The sequence below is a fragment of the Motacilla alba genome, chromosome 5, assembly GCF_015832195.1.
Source record: "Motacilla alba alba isolate MOTALB_02 chromosome 5, Motacilla_alba_V1.0_pri, whole genome shotgun sequence".
In the NCBI taxonomy this organism is placed as follows: domain Eukaryota; kingdom Metazoa; phylum Chordata; class Aves; order Passeriformes; family Motacillidae; genus Motacilla; species Motacilla alba.
This window is the reverse complement of record NC_052020.1, coordinates 60,382,958-60,398,669: the sequence shown is the minus strand read 5'-3', so window position 1 is coordinate 60,398,669 and position 15,712 is coordinate 60,382,958. Positions and strand designations below refer to the sequence as shown.

The 15,712-nt window shown below is 53.5% G+C and overlaps 2 protein-coding genes across 5 annotated transcripts in view; one reads left to right on the top strand and one right to left on the bottom strand.

Annotated features, from left to right (window-relative positions):
- Window positions 1–2,516, bottom strand: part of MAP4K5 (mitogen-activated protein kinase kinase kinase kinase 5) — a 64,504-nt gene extending 61,988 nt beyond the window's left edge. Inside the window, exons 1-2 of one of the 3 annotated variants that reach the window (XM_038138128.1) lie at window positions 2,238–2,516; window positions 1,866–2,038 (exon numbers count right to left, since the gene is read on the bottom strand). In XM_038138128.1, coding sequence (XP_037994056.1) covers window positions 1,866–1,973 — 108 coding nt within the window. In that variant the 5' untranslated portion in view covers window positions 1,974–2,038; window positions 2,238–2,516. Of the gene's footprint in view, window positions 1–1,865 lie in introns of all 3 variants that reach the window. The other 2 variants (XM_038138129.1, XM_038138127.1) reach the window with 2 other exon arrangements.
- An 8,447-nt stretch (window positions 2,517–10,963) lies between these two features.
- The window catches only part of ATL1 (atlastin GTPase 1), a 29,934-nt gene continuing 25,185 nt past the window's right edge, over window positions 10,964–15,712 (top strand). For both annotated transcript variants that reach the window (XM_038138149.1, XM_038138148.1), the window contains exon 1: window positions 10,964–11,146. In XM_038138149.1, the coding sequence (XP_037994077.1) occupies window positions 11,113–11,146 (34 nt within the window). In that variant the 5' untranslated portion in view covers window positions 10,964–11,112. The remainder of the gene's footprint in view (window positions 11,147–15,712) is intronic.

Here is a 15,712-nt window from a genome sequence, read left to right as displayed (position 1 = left end):
ATATAAGTTTGCTGTGCATATTTGTCATGAGAGGCAGTGCCATCTGATTCAGTATTCCCTTGATACAGTTCCTGTTGCAGGCCTTTACAAAAACAAAGAGCAAACCAATGACCTAGAAACAAATGCAGCCTCTCAAACTCCTTTAAACTCATTAACTTTATACTTGTTTCGGACTCATAACAGCGCCTGGAACTCCTGCCAAAAACCTGGACTGAAATTTGCCAGGCTGCACGAGGAGAAAGTTTGGGTTTACTCCTTATCTGAAAGCGTTTCAGGAGTAGAAGGAGCATTTTCCATGAGCCAGAGGGAGGAGGAGGGGGCAGAGGGCTGTGTTTTTTTTGTTTCAAGGGGATGGATGTGTTTACATGGCACGGAGCAGAGCCATGCATCCAGCCCAGCTCCGGAAGCGGAAGCTGGATGACATGTCAGCACAGCTCTCCACTAATTACCAGGATAATGAGAAGCAGAATATTTCTTTTTCCACAAAGAGATGACACAAAAACACTTCCCTGCCATGCAACTAGTTATTTCTTGTCGTGCTGCCTGGTTATTTCTTGTCATGCTGCCCTGCACTGGGCAGGCACACACAAACAAAGCAGCTCAGGGTAGGCAGAGTTCCAGATTTATGACAGTTGAAATATTCTTTCAAAGGATTTAGTGCTAGAATCCCTAGGAAAGAAGATGACTGATCTGTGCACAGCACTGTAGGACTAAAAAAAAAAAAAAAAAAAATAAAAGAGGAAGGTAAATATGCACCATGAAAACTTTTAAAAATAACTCCCTGAGGTCATAAGTAACCATTTCAAAGGGGCGGTGGGAACAGGATCCATCCATAAAACTTCCATTTGAACATTAGCAAAGAGCCCTCCCCCAGCAGGAGCAATTACTGCTGCCTTTCATGTGGCACAGTAACACACCTTCCCTTGCACGCTTGGCTGTGTCAGGTCTATTTTAAACACACTCAACAGCACTACAAAGGAAAACATCCCACAGCCTCCCTCCCCGTGCAGCTGAACACGCACATTGCCAAGCACAGGTTGAAAACTTTGAGGCTTTCTTTATAATTCACCCAGCCCTAAAAGCTGCTGAGCATCCCTGAGGTGTGAGGAACATCCCTGAGGTGTGAGGAACATCCCTGAGGTGTGAGGACAGGGCTCATAGGAGAACACACCACTGCCTGCACCCGCTGTCCTCCATGCCTGTGGTTCTGCTGATTTGAGCACCAATATGGAATTACAGAACTCCAGAATGGTTTGGCTTGGAAGGGACCGAAAAGATCACCCAGTTCCAACCCCGTGCCATGGACAGGGGCACTTTTTGCACGCACCATTCCAAGAGCATCTGCTTGATGTGCTGCACTAACTCTACCTCGTGCTGCAGCTCCGTTCCAGCTTCTGAAGAGCTTTAATCTGCTTCTGCCTTTCACGGGCTATTATTAACCTCGGGGATAAAGTGGCACCCTTTTAATCAGGTGCTTTAACTGGATGCGTTCTGCGAACAGGTACAGCCAAGAGATATCCTCTACCTCCTGGGGCAGTAACGTGGGAAGAATCGCCTGCGACATTCACCAACAAAACCTCCAAGAAGGGCAGCGGTGAGAGAGAGAACCTTCTCTGGTGCTGCAAGCACAGAATCCCAGGACGGTTTGGGTTGGAAGGAACCTTAAAGATCTCATTCGGTCAAACCTCCCTTTCACTATCCCAGGCTGCTCCAAGCCCCGTGCAAGCTGGCCTCGGACACTCGCAGGGATGGCCACAGCCTCTCCGGGCACCCCGTGCCAGGGCCTCGCCTCCCTCACATTCAATCCTTTTCCACACAGGCGGGAATCCTCCGGCTTTGCCAGAGGCGGCCCCCCCGCCGCTCACCTTGTACACGTCGCCGTAGGTGCCGCTCCCCACCCGCTGGATCAGCTCGTAGTCCTGCTGCGGGTTCCGCCTCAGGATATCGCCGCTGGCCCGCGCCGCCGGCTCCATGTCCAGCGCCGCGTCCCCGCCGGCCCCGGGATGCTCCTACCGCGGCGGCCCCCGGCCCATGGCTCCTGCGGCGGCAACGGCGGCTCAGGGGGGCTCCGGCCGGCCCAGACAAAGACGGCCGCGCCCTCCGCGGCTCCCGGGGCTCCGCGGGGCAACCAGGAAGAGCCGCGGCGGGCGGGGAGCGAGGCCGGGCGGGGAGGGAGCTCCGGTGCCGCCGGCGCTGCGGCCCGTCCGCCGGGGCGGCCAGGCCGGGCCGGCTCCTACCTGCGCGCCGCAGCCCTTTGTCCCGCCGGGGAGGGAGGGAGGGAGGGGGAGCTCCGCCACCGCCGCCTCCTCCTCCTTTTTCCTCCTCCTCCTCCTTCTCCTCCTCCTTCTCGTTCTCCTTCCGCGGCCGAGCCGGGCCGGGTACGCTCGGCTCGAAACGGGACGGGCCGGCAGCGCCTCCGCGCCGCCGCAGCGCCCCGGCGCGGCCACCGCGGGCCCCGCTCCCGGCCCGGCCCCGCTCCGAGCCCGGCCCCGCTCCCGGCCCGGCCCCGCTCCGAGCCCGGCCCAGCCCCGCTCCCGGCCCGGCCCCGCTCCCGGCCCGGCCCCGCTCCGAGCCCAGCCCAGCCCCGCTCCCGGCCCGGCCCCGCTCCGCTCCTGCCCGGCGCCGCTCGGGAACCGCTGCCGTGGGGCTGTTACAGGGCGCTGCCCGCCCCGCGGCCCGACGGCTGCCGCGTCCCGGGCTTATGGAATCCCAGCGTGGTTTTGGTTGGAAGGGAGCTTAAATGCTGTCCCGTTCCATCCCCTGCCATGGCAGGGACACCTTCCACTATCTCAGGCTGCTCAAAGCCCCGTCCAGCCATCGCTTCCAGGGATCCAGGGGCAGCCACAGCTGCTCTGTGCCAGGGCCTCACCCTCACACCCAAGAATTTCTTCCCAGTATCCAACTAAATCTTCCCTTTCCCGGCTTAAAGCCATTCCCTGTGTCCTGTCCCTCCATCCCTCATCCCAGTCCCTCTGCAGCTCTCCTGGAGCCCCTTCAGGCCCTGCCAGGGGCTCTGAGCTCTCCCTGGATGCTTTTCCTCTCCAGGTGAACCTTCCCTGCTCTCCCAGCCTGGAGCAGAGGAGTTCCAGCCCTTGGAGCATCTTTGTGCCTCTTCTGACCCTGTTCGAACAGGTCTTTGTTGTGGAGGGAGAAGTGCAGGTACAGGCAGGACTTTCAGCCTGTACCCCTTGGTCTGAGGCAGAAAGAAAGCCCCCAGGTTGGCTCCACCACCTATATTTTATAGATATTTCTGTCCATATATCTGCTTATACCAAACACCACGCTGAGCTTTCCATCTTTCACACCAGAGGCTGGGATACTTCCCAAGAGACTCAAGAAGGAAAAGGAGGAGGAAGACGAGGAGGATGTAGGACTGATGTGGATTGCAGCCTTGCAGCCACGGCGTGTAATCCTTCTCAGGGGCTAATCAGGTACCGTGGCATTTAGCTTTGTGGGTAACCAGTGCAATGAAAGTCACACCAGAATTACCTCACACTTGTTGGGACTTGTCTCCCTGGCCTCCATAAGTCAAAAAAAGCTTCTGAACCTGCAAAGTGGAAAGCATTGATAGCTGCCTTTCCCAGTTATTTTCAGCAAAGCAGCTGAAAGTCTGGGCAAAGCTCACCCATGGTCTCTGAAATGAATGCGGAACAATTTAAGAAGCCCAAAGGTGGGGATAGGGAGTAGAGGAATGCTGGAATTTGCAGTAGCACTTGCTGCAAGGAGAATCATTAGGGCCTGAAAGGAGGTGTGATTTTCTAGGCGTAAAAACTACCACATACTCAGAGCAGGAAATAAGTCTGCAGAAGTTAGGTAGAAAAAATTCAAATGGATGCCAGATGTAGGAGTCTCTGGTGTCCAGGATTGCTTATTTCAGAACAGATTCTGCTTCTTTGGCAGCCACACAGCCCAGGCAGGCCCAATATAGTCTAATGACAATGTAGCCAAGCGCTGATCCTGGGTTTAAAATGGAGCCTGGGCTTTGAACTTGCCCTTACATTTAGAATTCCCACATGTAGTACCTGACAGAGTGGTGTGGATTGCATAAGATTTTCCTTCAAACCACAGGCTCCATAGCAGACTTCATTAGGATCTGTGGTGCTTTAGGTTAAACTCAAAGGCATGGTGTGCAGACTCCTGGGAATTGCATAGTGGCCTTTGGGTTTTTTGGGATTTATTTATGGGCTCGTTTGGGCTGCAAAATGTAACCTGCCCCGCCTCCCAGAAACAGGAGAGCTCAGGGCTGCTCACTTAAAGAGATTCCCATTTAATTTCCCCTTGTACTCTCCAAGCCTTCTGCATCCTGTACGTCCTTTCCAACATAAATACCTAAGTTTTCCTGAACCCCCAACAAACAAGAAACTATTTACCCTTTAGAGAGCTGTATTTCCTCAAGTGATTTTTAACAAAGCAATTACCTTTCCCCTCATAGATCAGCTTCCTGTGCTCCCGAGAGGGAGCTGTTTGTGTCCTTTTTCTTTCCCCTTCCTCAGCTGATGCTTTTCACTCTGCTGACTTGCTGCTCCTGACGAGCCATCGGATGACAGCACAGCAAAAAGGATATTTCATTTTCCAGTGGCAGATGGTGCATTAAGACTTGGCCTCCTAGAACATCTCTCAGATCTGAGGGGCTGCAATTCACTGCAAAAGCTGCTGTACTTAGTCCTTGCTGGGTACAGATTTACTTCCCACCTTGATGTGCAGTTTCTCATCCCATCTTGTCAGTGGTGGAGAGCGAGCTCTCAGAGCCCACCTCGTGTTCTGAGCTTTAATTCACCTTTCCCAGCTTGGTTCCCTGCTGGAAGAACACCTGGGAGGTGTCCATAGATAAAAGCAGCGCTGGGACTGGATTATTGTCACCATTTCATGATTAGGAAAATGGAGGAAAATGAGGAAACTGCCTGAAATTGTGCCAGGAGAGGCTGAGGTTGGATATTAGGGAAAGTTTCTTGAGGGAAAGGGTGGTCAGGCATTGTTTGCCCAGAGCAGTGCTGGAGACCATCCCTGGAGTGTGACAAGAGCAGTGTGGATGTGGCACTTGGGGACATGATGACCATGGCAGTGCTGGGTTAAGGCTTGGGCTCAATGGTCTTAGAGGGTTTTTCCAACCTTAATGATTTAATTAATGATTCTAATGAGTTGTGCAGAGTTTTGAGTGCAAGATGTGGACCCTGTTCCCTGCCAGGCCCATGCTCCTGAGCACACACTGCGTTTTCCACGCTGCTTTTCTGGTCAAGCGTGTTCAGGAATGTGCTTTTATGCAGCATCTTCCATCTGAACAGGTCGCAGCCTTAAAAGGAATGTTAAGTGGTTTTACATAAGGCATTCCGTGGGTTTGGAGAATGTGATCTGTTTGTGCTGCAGTCTGAGGAGGAAGAACAGCCACGCTGATTTGAACGAGACACCGAGGAGCACCAGGTAACGGTGGCTGCAGAGCTGTAGGAATTGCTAACAGAACAGGATAATAAAGGTGGTTTTAAAAGCAGTGAAAATACTTCAAACCTGGTGGTTTTTTTACTACTAAAATATCTCTAATTTTACATAGTCTAGCAAACTTACATGGAAGGCATTCATAACTGCTGCAGCACCTTCCCTATGACTGGAATTTTTTTTTTTTTTTTTAAAGTTTGTGGTTTATGTTTTTCAGGTTGGTTTTCCTCCCCAGTGGAACACGCACTTGCTTCACCCACGGCCACAAGTGAAGGGCCTGCAGTGGAGCCATTCCCAGGCTTTCTGTGGACAGCTTTCCACCCCTGAGTTCAGTTCAGGATGCTGAACCTCCTAAAGCTTCTTGGCATTCTTTCGGCAGCTTTCAGTGCTGTTCATGCTGCTTCACCTGCTCTGCTATCAGAATCCAGAATAAGAGGGATAGGGAGGATTTTGTGAGATCCTGAATGGTTTCTTGCTGCTGGAATGGCCCTTTGGGGGACAATTGGGATGGCAGCAGATGCAAGCACGTGATGACAAGTACAAAAAATGCCTAGAAAAAAATAAAGAGCAGAAAGAGAGAGAAGTCTTGGCAAGATGGGTGGAGAGAACACAGCCAAGGGCAAGAGAAGGAGAGACATCCAGGCCTGTTGGATGTTTCTTATGTCCAGCTTGGGAATTCACTTGCATCAGTCTGCCACAGACTGAGGATCTCTCCAAGGGTTGTGCTGAGATGCTGTGGGAAGAGAGAAAAGACACTAAAGGGAGATAAAAGCCTTTTGTCCCTTGCAGGAGCAGGAGAATTGAACACGACGCAGCTCAGCCCTGTGTGCAAGGATTTGTTTTTCACGGAAGGAAGAGGGGCACTGTGGCTATACATTATATTTGTGTCACCCCGTTTACGCAGATGCATCTCAGGAGACTTTGCAGCTGATTGTGCTCTTTGCATTCAAAGGAAGGAAACCAGCTGGATGCCCTTCCCTCCCACGAGCACGCAGAGGAGGGCAGAGGTGAGACCAGACAGCAACTGCTCAGCACAAGGATGCAGGAAAATGTGGCCATTTCCATGAAAAACAGCATTAAAAAGGGAAATTCAGAGCACTGCCTGGAAACCTGGCTGCTTCCCCCATTTCCAGGTGCACCAACCTGGCTGGAACATTTTGCAAGTATCCTGCTGAATCATCCAGGCAGGTGGATTTGGTCGGTTCTGCCAAGAGGAGCTGGGAGCCTTTTTCTGGCTGAGGTGTATCTTCAGGGGGAAATCCTAGAAACAAACTTGGCACGCACAAATTTTGGCTTGGGCTCACTAAAGCCACGTCGCAAACAAAAAGGAGGCTGGTGAGGAAGGATGTTTTCAATAGCGTCCATCTGCCTGTCAGGGCAGAAGAGAGGGGACAAATTAAAAACAGGATCGGAAATAGATGGGAAGTTTGGCTTAGGAGAGATCCTCTCCCTGCCTCGCTGGCCTCTGAATTGTAGAATTATGGAATTACCCTGAGGATCATCCAGTTCAACTCCTGGCCCTGCACAAACACCCCAAAAATCCTGAGAGCTCTCCTGGAGTTCTGGCAGCCCTGGGAACATGACCATTCCCTGGGGAGCCCAACCACACTCTGGGGAATGAACCTTTTCCTAATAAAGAGAAATAAAAGGATCACAGTCAGATGGTGCAAAGGCAGGCACTGATGTAGGCCAGGCCTGGGCTGATTCTTTATCTCCATGTTTATTTTATTCTTAAGTAGCTCCTTTAGTTTATGGAGCATCTTCCAGGAGGAAGAACCTCCACAGTGATTGATTAAACAAGTCATTTCATTAACTGCTGGAATTCTGTCTCCTCCACAGTGAAATACCTCTGTGCAGCCCTAAACAATCATGTTTACAGAAGCAGCAAAGATAATTCCTTTGGCTGCAAAGCCCATGTAAATGTAGGCGGTCACAGCACAATTTGGGGTGAGAAATGGGAGCTGCAGGAATAGCAGGATTTCCTAAGCAACAAAGATCTGCTTCACTTAAAATATTTCAGGAAGAAAAAAAAAAATCAAACAACGGAAAGATGTCAGGAAGGTTTTAGCTTCACGACCAGGGAAAAAGCTGATTCAGTTTTATCCCTTTTTGGTATTTGCAAGGAATTGAGGCCTCCTAACCCTAGAAAAGGGTACAGAAATGAAACCAGCGATGAGAATCCCTGCCAAGCAGTGTAACCACCAGGGAGACATCCCCCTGCAATGCTCTTCAGACACATTTGACATCTAGATCCCTTTGACTTTCCCATGCAATTCAGCAGGAGCAGTGAAAGAGCAACACCCGAGAAGGCAGAAGGGATAATAAAAACGAAACAAACACATCCCAGACCCTCAGATAACCACTGCAAGAACAGATCTGTCACCCAGGGGCTCGGGCAGCACCTTGTCCAAGGAAAACTGGTGTGGTTTTCCTCAGCAGCAAGTCCCAGCGAGCCCGTGGTGGCACCTGAGCAAGAGCAGAGCCTTGGCAGCGTCCCTTTGGCACCTCTTACATAAGCGTTGCACAACGCGCCCGGGTTCTGTTTGCAGAGGGCTGGGGATATGAAAAGCAACTGGAAATGCTGCCTGGGTAAGTGGGGCATCAAATCAAGGTAAATTATGAAACAGCTCCTGCCAGTGGAATGCAGGATGGATTTAAATCCAGGTTTTCTTCAAATTCTGGGGCCTTTTCTGCGCTGGATCTCGCGGTGTTGAGCGCCTGCTGTGCTCCCCCTCTGTGGGGTATTTTCTCTTTTTGCCTTTTCTCTGTTTAGCATCGTTTTTACTCAAGAATTCTTCCAGTCCATGACCATTCAGCACATGTGCTGTAAAATCAGCTCTTTGTGAGCTGGCAGCTTGGGCAGCAAGAATGTAAAGATGCTTCCAAGGAAGGGCTGTTTGCAACTGGGAAAATAGAGGAAAGATGGATCGGTGGAGAGAAGGGATGGATGAAAATGAACAAATGCTGAGTCACTCTGGGAAAAAAGATCACCCCCCTGACTTGGGATCATAGGAAGTAAGGCAGGAAAAGGCCTTGGGAGTTCATGCAGACACAGCACAGCACAGGATCAGACCTCTCTGCTTCTCTTTGACTGGGATACCACGTGCCATAATGGCAGGAGGAAAGGAGAAAATGCCAATAAATGGGGAGTACAAGCTTGACCTTAGCAGCAGTTCTCAAAGGGAATGAGGAAAACAGGACCTGAGCCCATCTCAATTTAATTAGACTTTCAAATTAAGACATTTCCTTTTCCATCCTCTATTTTTTCCCCTCCCCGTCCATTTCCCAGCCGCTTTTCTTTTAATCTCCTCTTTCAACCTATCTGAACCCCTCTGACAGTGTCCATTGTAAGAAATCCCTCCTCACAGCACCTGTCTCCTCTCTGCTGCATTGAAGCAGCAACAGGCACGTGCAGTCTCAGGGATTATTTATAAAAACCCCAATGCAGCTTCTGCAAAGCCCAGTGAGCTCCTCGTGGTCGCAGTGCCCGGCAGGGGTGGGCAGGATTCAGCTGTCTGCCACGTGAGAGAGCCAAAATTACATGTTTCCTTCTGATGCTGTAAACACAGGGAAGAGGCCAACGGGAGGCACTCAGTGATGGAGGAGGCACTCAGGGATGAAGTATCAGCATATCAATGGCAGCACAACAACACATGGCTTGGGTACACATCAGACGCCTGGAACTGAAGATTGGTTCGTTTTTGAGTGTTCTTCCCGCTGTCAGGAGTGAAGAGCAGATCCTGCTGGCTCCTGTGAATCCAACAGAGCTGGATGGCCACTGGCTTTCCCTGACTGCTGTGGGCCAGAGTGCAGAAATGATCAGCACTCTCCCAAAATCTCCTCTTGCAGATATAGTCTGGGGCTCCGTTCCCTTCCCATCCTGCCAGATTTTGTCCCTCTGGTGACCACCACATTTCCACAGTTTAATCAGCTGATCTTTGAGCGGTGTCTTCCAAAGAGCACTGGGCTCTGGCTTCAGTCAGGTTGATTCCAACACCTTGGTGGCACCCTGAGTGTGGGCAAAGAGCAGCTGAGGACAAGAGTGTTCACTCCCATGCTGGTCCACATGGAGTGGGTGGGAGTGGGCAAGCTCCCCGAGGAGCCCAGAAAGCCAAACACAGCATGGGCTGCAGCCCAGCAGGGTGGGCAGGAGGTTGAGGGAGGGGATTATTCCCCTCTACTCTGCTTTTGGGACAGACCCCACCTGCAGTGCTGCCTCCAGCTCTGGGGCCCCCGACATGAGAAGGATGTGGAACTGCTGGAGAAAGCCCAGAGGAGGCACAGAAATGCTCTGAGAGCTGGAGCTCTGCTCTGGAGCCAGACTGGGAGAGCTGGGGGTGCTCACCTGGAGAGGAGAAGGCTCCAGGCAGAGCTCAGAGCCCCTGGCAGGGCCTGAAGGGGCTCCAGGAGAGCTGGAGAGGGACTGGGGACAAGGGACGGAGGGACAGGACATAGGGAATGGCTTCATCTGGGTTAGATGGGATATTGGGAAGGAATCCTGACTGTGAGGGTGGGGAGGCCCTGGCACAGGGTGCCCAGAGCAGCTGTGGCTGCCCCTGGATCCTTGGCAGTGCCCAAGGCCAGGCTGTACATTGGGGATAGGAAAAAGGAAAGGAAAAAAAATAAAAGGAAAGGACCCCTGCCCATGATAGAGGGTAAAATCAGTTGAGCTTTCGGGTCCCTTCCAACCCAGACCATCCTGGGATTCTGCGTTATCAACTGTGCTGCATTAAATCCTCCCCAGAGGTGTCCAAGCCCAGCCCTTACGCTGTGTCCTTTGTGCCACATCTGCATGAGCACAGTGAGTGTCTCCTGCTGCCAGCACAGGTGGAATTGGGGCAGCAGGGCCTGGCTGACCCCACCCCAGGGCAGGACGCCTGTGGTGATTTCTCAGCCCAGGTGTTCCCATGCGCTCACCACACATCCTGGTTGTGCCGGGTTCCCCTCCCAGCCATGGCCCTTGTGGGTGGGTGCCCACAGGGGTGCTTAGTGCCCCAGATGAGCCAGGTGTCCTGCCCTGGGGTAGATGTCTCCAGGTGTGGGTGCCTCCAAGTGTATTCAGTGCCCCCAGGTTTGGATTCCCAAGGTGTGGATGCCTCCAAGTGTATCCAGTGCCCCCAGGTTTGGATTCTCCAGGTGTGGGTGCCTCCAAGTGTATCCAGTGCCCCCAGGTTTGGATTCTCCAGGTGTGGGCACCCCAACGATCCCACTGCTCTGGCAGGAGTAACCTGGATGTTGGAGCAGCCTGTCTGCTGAGCCCCCCATCCATACCCCCCTGCAAGGCCGCCGCTGGTGGTACCCCCAGTTTGGGCGCCCCCAGATCCCAGCGCCCTGGCAGGGCTAACCGGGATGCCGGATGCTCCCATCCCTGCTGAGCCCCCCACCGACACCCCCTCGGCTGGGAATTCAGCCCCCTGGGGGAGCGGCTCGCCCCGCCCGCGGGGCCCCCCCGGCTGCGCGCCCCCCGAGCAGCGCTGCGGGCCCGGCCCCGCGGGTGCCGTGGGCGGGTGCCCCGGCGGGCCGGGCCGTGCCGGGCCGTGCCGCGGTGCCGCGCCGAGCGGCGGGCGGGGATGCTGCTGCCGCCGCCGCCGCCGGCTCCCCCGCCCGCCCCGCGCCGCCGCCGCAGCCCCGCCAGACGCAGCGCGGCTCGGAGCGCGCACGGAGCCTCCCGCAGCCGCCGCCATGGCCCGGAACCGCCGGGACAGGAGCAGCTGGGGTAGGGCGGCGGCGGCAGAACCGGGGGGGAGCGGGGGGAGCGCGGACAATGCCGGGCCTGAGGCGGCCGCGGGCCGCGCCGGGGCGGGGCTGCGGCGGGAGGACGCGGGCGGGGGGCTCGGCTGGCCCGGGCGGGGCGGGGGGCCGCCCGGTGCCGAGGGGACACACGGGTGTCTGGGACACCCCCGCGCTACCCCTGAGGGGCCTGGGGTCCGCCCGTCCCGCCCCGCCGGCGTGACGGGGAGCGGGGGTGCGGGATGGGGCGCCCCTCGTTCCGGGGCCTCCTGAGGCGGGGTGTGCCCGGCTTGGGCTGGTCACCGCCCTCGGCTTGGCTGCAGCGGGACCCCCTGACACACCTGGGGCCAGAACAGCCCCGGCAGCTCCCTGAGGAGCCTTTGGGCTGCTCCTCCGGCGTGCCCTGACACCCCTTATCCCGGCCCTGCTGTCCCCTCAGCCCCTGATGGGGGATGACACCTCAGCCACCGCCCCACCTCACCCGGGAGCAGGGATCCCGCTCACCCCACCTTCCACAGACAGAGCCACAAGGCCACCCCTGGCTTGTCACCCCTGCAGAGGGTTTCCCCCGTTTCTGCAAGCTGTAGGATTTAGTTGTCGAGTCACCCTCCAGACAGGGCCCATTTTAAACGCAGCCCTCGGAGCCCCCTGATCCCGGGGGAGCCGGGGCGGCAGGGCCGGGCAGCGGAGCGGGGGGCCGGGAGAAGGAAGTTCTGTGGCGCCTTCCTGCGAGGCTTCGCTTCCCTCCAGAGGCGCCTGGATCCTCCGGCAGCTGCTGCTTCCCCCTGGAGCCCCGGCTGGTCCCACAGGTGGGCTGCACCCAGCGAGGGGCTCCTCCGCCTTCAGCCTGCCTGGGATGGATCCCTTCACCCGCCCCCACCGACACGCTGTTCCGTAGGAAATGCTATTTTATCCGGCCAGTTCCCGTTATTTGAGGAGAGTGATTTGCCGTTTCCTCCGGAGTCGTAATTCCATGTGAGCTCACTCACGGGTGCCGGCGGTATCCCGGCTCCTCAGGCAGAGCGGGTGAGCCGAGCCGTGATGTTTAGATACACAAATTACATTCTAATTCGTGGAGATGAGCGTAGGATTTCCCATGGCCACGATTAACAGTTCGGAGGCATGCTGGAGGAAGCCTTGGGATAACGGAGCGCCTGATCCGGTGATGGGCTTTTTGGGGTACGGGGGGGACAAAATGGGCGAAGCTCATTTGATCGGTGCCGTGTTTAGCTGTGACTTAACGAAGGTCCTCAGATCCTTGGGTAAACCGGAGGGGAAACTTGCCAGGGAATGTGGTGCCATTCTCAGCTTTGTCTCGCGGAGCGTGTGACAGACGTGGCAGGGCTGACTCCGTGCGTGCTGGGAATTGCACACACGTCCGTCCACACGCCGGTGCCTTCCCTGCGCATCCTGAGAACAGGAGGAGGCAATGCAAATGATGCCGGATGGAAGTGGAGGAAGCATCATCCTGGGAAGGACAGCCTGCATCCAGCAAGGGATTTAGGCACATTGCTCAGCCTGGGCTGCTGAGCCTCGCTCCCGGGAAATGTGATGTGTCACTGGGGGGTGAACTCTTCCTAAGCTTCTCTGCAAGAATCTGGAAGCGTCCATGGATCCAAGTGGATCTCTGTGGGATCAGCTGCCTGCTGCTGCCCCCCATCCACAGCTCAGAATAATTCCCTGTATCCCACAGACATTCACCTATTCCTAGAGGATTTCCTGGCTTTTTGCCAGGCTGGTTGACATTGCAAGTAAGAAATAGAGTGAAATGCTTCATTTTTTATTTTTTTTTTTTACTAGGAAAGAAAAAGAAAAAGCTGCCTTTATAAATTTATTTATTCTATTTATACAACAAAACCTCATTGCCTTGAAAGCTGTGTTTACATCCAGTGACTGCAGCATTGTGTGGTGACATCAGTCCATGGGGTGACTCTACCACTGCTACATTTCTCAGCTGGCAAAGGAGGAGGCTTGGGCTTTTCCTGAAACTAAGGCAGAAAGGAGAAAGTCCTTGCTTTGTTCTAAAAATGGGCTTATGGGTCATTAAAAATATTAACGCTATTTTGAAACGGATCAAACTTTGCCCTAGTTACTCAGGCCTGGAAACAGGCAGCTGCTTAGTGTAACCCCCCTTTGTTTCAGAAAAATAATTTGCTTTTTTAAAGCTCACAGAGCAAATTAGGATGAGTATGTGGGATTGCCCCTGGTCATAGCTGGGTCGCTTTCACATCCCCGGGAGCTCTGTAGGAGTGTGTGATGCATCCAGAGTAGGATTTGGCCTTGGGCTAAAGGTCAGCATCAGGTTATGCCTCATTTAAGGCTCTTCCTGAGCATGCCAAGCGGTGCACAGACCTCACAACTGCTGCCAGTTGAATGGTTGAGGCAGCTGCAGATGAAAAAAAAATCCCAAATAATTCCTTGCTGTGAGTAGTGGACCCAGCTTTGCCCAAAATAAGGATTGTTAGTCCAAGTTCTGCTTGGCACGGTGAAGTCCAGCCGGCTCATGGAGGTTTGTAGTAGATGACACTGATTTTTGTCTGAAATTCTTTGTGCTTGGCAGTTGCAGATGTTCAGCAGCCTGGTCCCTGTGATCCAGTGAGATCCCTGCTCCCAGTCACTCCTTTAAACAGCACTGACTGGAACAAATCCTGTGAAATCTCATGTTTCCCATCATGGCCAGTTTTGTGTTGAAATTGGAACGGTCCACCTAGCAAGAATTCAGTTTTAAAACCATAAAAGGGATTACAGAGGTTATAGATACTTCTTGGTGAGGGTTTTCGAGGTGGATAGGGGATTTAGGAGAGCTCCTAAAGGGAGCCAGGAAAAGCCAAGGAACTGTTTTGAGGAGAAGGGGCTGCTCTCCAGCACAGGCCAGGGATCGTCCCTGCCACATCTCACACTGTACACAGTGGGTTAAACTGAGAAGAAAACCATGATTTTGCTAGGTTGTTTTTCATTTTATCCATATTAATATCCTTTCTGTTTGTTGTTTGATTTCTGCCCTTTTATGATGGATTTTCAGTTTCCACGTCCTGGCGTTTCTTTGTGACTGAATGCTGGGAACCTGACAAGTGAAAGCTGAGATGTTTCAGACAGAGGGGCCTTCACACGAAAAGCCAGAAATATTCACAACCAAATGACTGGCTTGTGGAAGAGAAAAGAAAATGAAGTGCTGGGACTTGAAAGGAGAGACAAGTCAACATTTCAAGCTGAATGTGATTATAGAATCATGGAATGGGCAGGGACACTTTCCAGTAGATCAGGTTGCTCCAAGTCCCATCCAACCTGGCCTGGAACACTTCCAGAGATCCAGGAGCAGCCACAGCTTCTCTGGGCACCTTGTGCCAGGGCCTCATCACCCTCACAGGGAAGAATTTTTTCCTAATGTCCCATCTAACCCTGCCCTCTGGCAGTGGGAAGCCATTCCCTGTGTCCTGTCCCTCCAGGCCCTCATCCAAAGTCACTCTCCCATGGTTGTTGTGCAGGCAGCAGCACTGTACAGAGAATTGGAACAGCTGGGATCCACCAGATGAGCAGGAGCAAGGGCAGCTTGGCTTTCTCTTTTTGGGGGAAAACCAGGATGGCCTGAGCCTGCCTGGGAGTGGTGACACGGTGCCCTTGTCCTGCCTCGTGTCATGTCCATGCCATGAGTGGCTCTGGCCTTGGCTGCCTCCCTGATTCATGGAAGTGGTAGCAGCATTGGTCGTGTCTTGCTGCATTTTCCCTGCTAAGCCCACGGTGACAAACAGCACACTAAAATGTTGTTTAGGGCCTGGGTGATGTTCAGAGGCAGCAGGTTTTATATCAGCTCCCCTGGATCACTGACTGGAACCTTCTCCAGCAGGGGAAGGAAGCTGGGGCAGGTATTGTCATGCTCTGTAAAGCACAAAGTGTCCCACAGATCACTTCTGAAAGTCACTTCACTCTAGAGAGCCCCCAGCTCCTCTGCTCCTGCCAGAAATGCTCCCATTTGCCAGCAGGAAAAGTGAAATGTTACAGCAGGAAAATAACTGAACACAGATCTCCCAAATGGGGTGGAGGCTCTGGAGAAGGGGCTGAGTTCTGCCAAGCCCATAAAGCACATTTAAAGCACTTTATATACATAAGCATTTTATGCAGAGTGTAATTACCTTTCGTGTTCTATCCTAAAATTTCATGGCACGTTTACCAAACTTTATTTTCAGGCAGTTTCAGCAACAAAAGGGTAAAAATAGTTTAATGTCAGAAAAAAACTAAATCCAGTACTGGTGGTGGAGATGAAGGGAGGCTGTTGTTGACAAACAGAGCAGATGAAAGACCATGCAGAAAATGTGTGCTGGGAGGGAAGAGGGAGTTCTGGAGATGTATCCCTGAAGTGTCCAAGGCAGGCTGGATGGGGCTTGGAGCAGCCTGGGACAGTGAAGGTGTCCCTGCCCTTGCCAGGGGGTGGAATGAGATGTTCTTCAGGTTCCCTTCCAATCAAACCATTCTGGGATTCTGTGTTACCCTGGAGAATGTGGCCTTAACTATGGGAAATATGGGAATGGGCTTAAATGTGGGAAAGGCAGCAGGC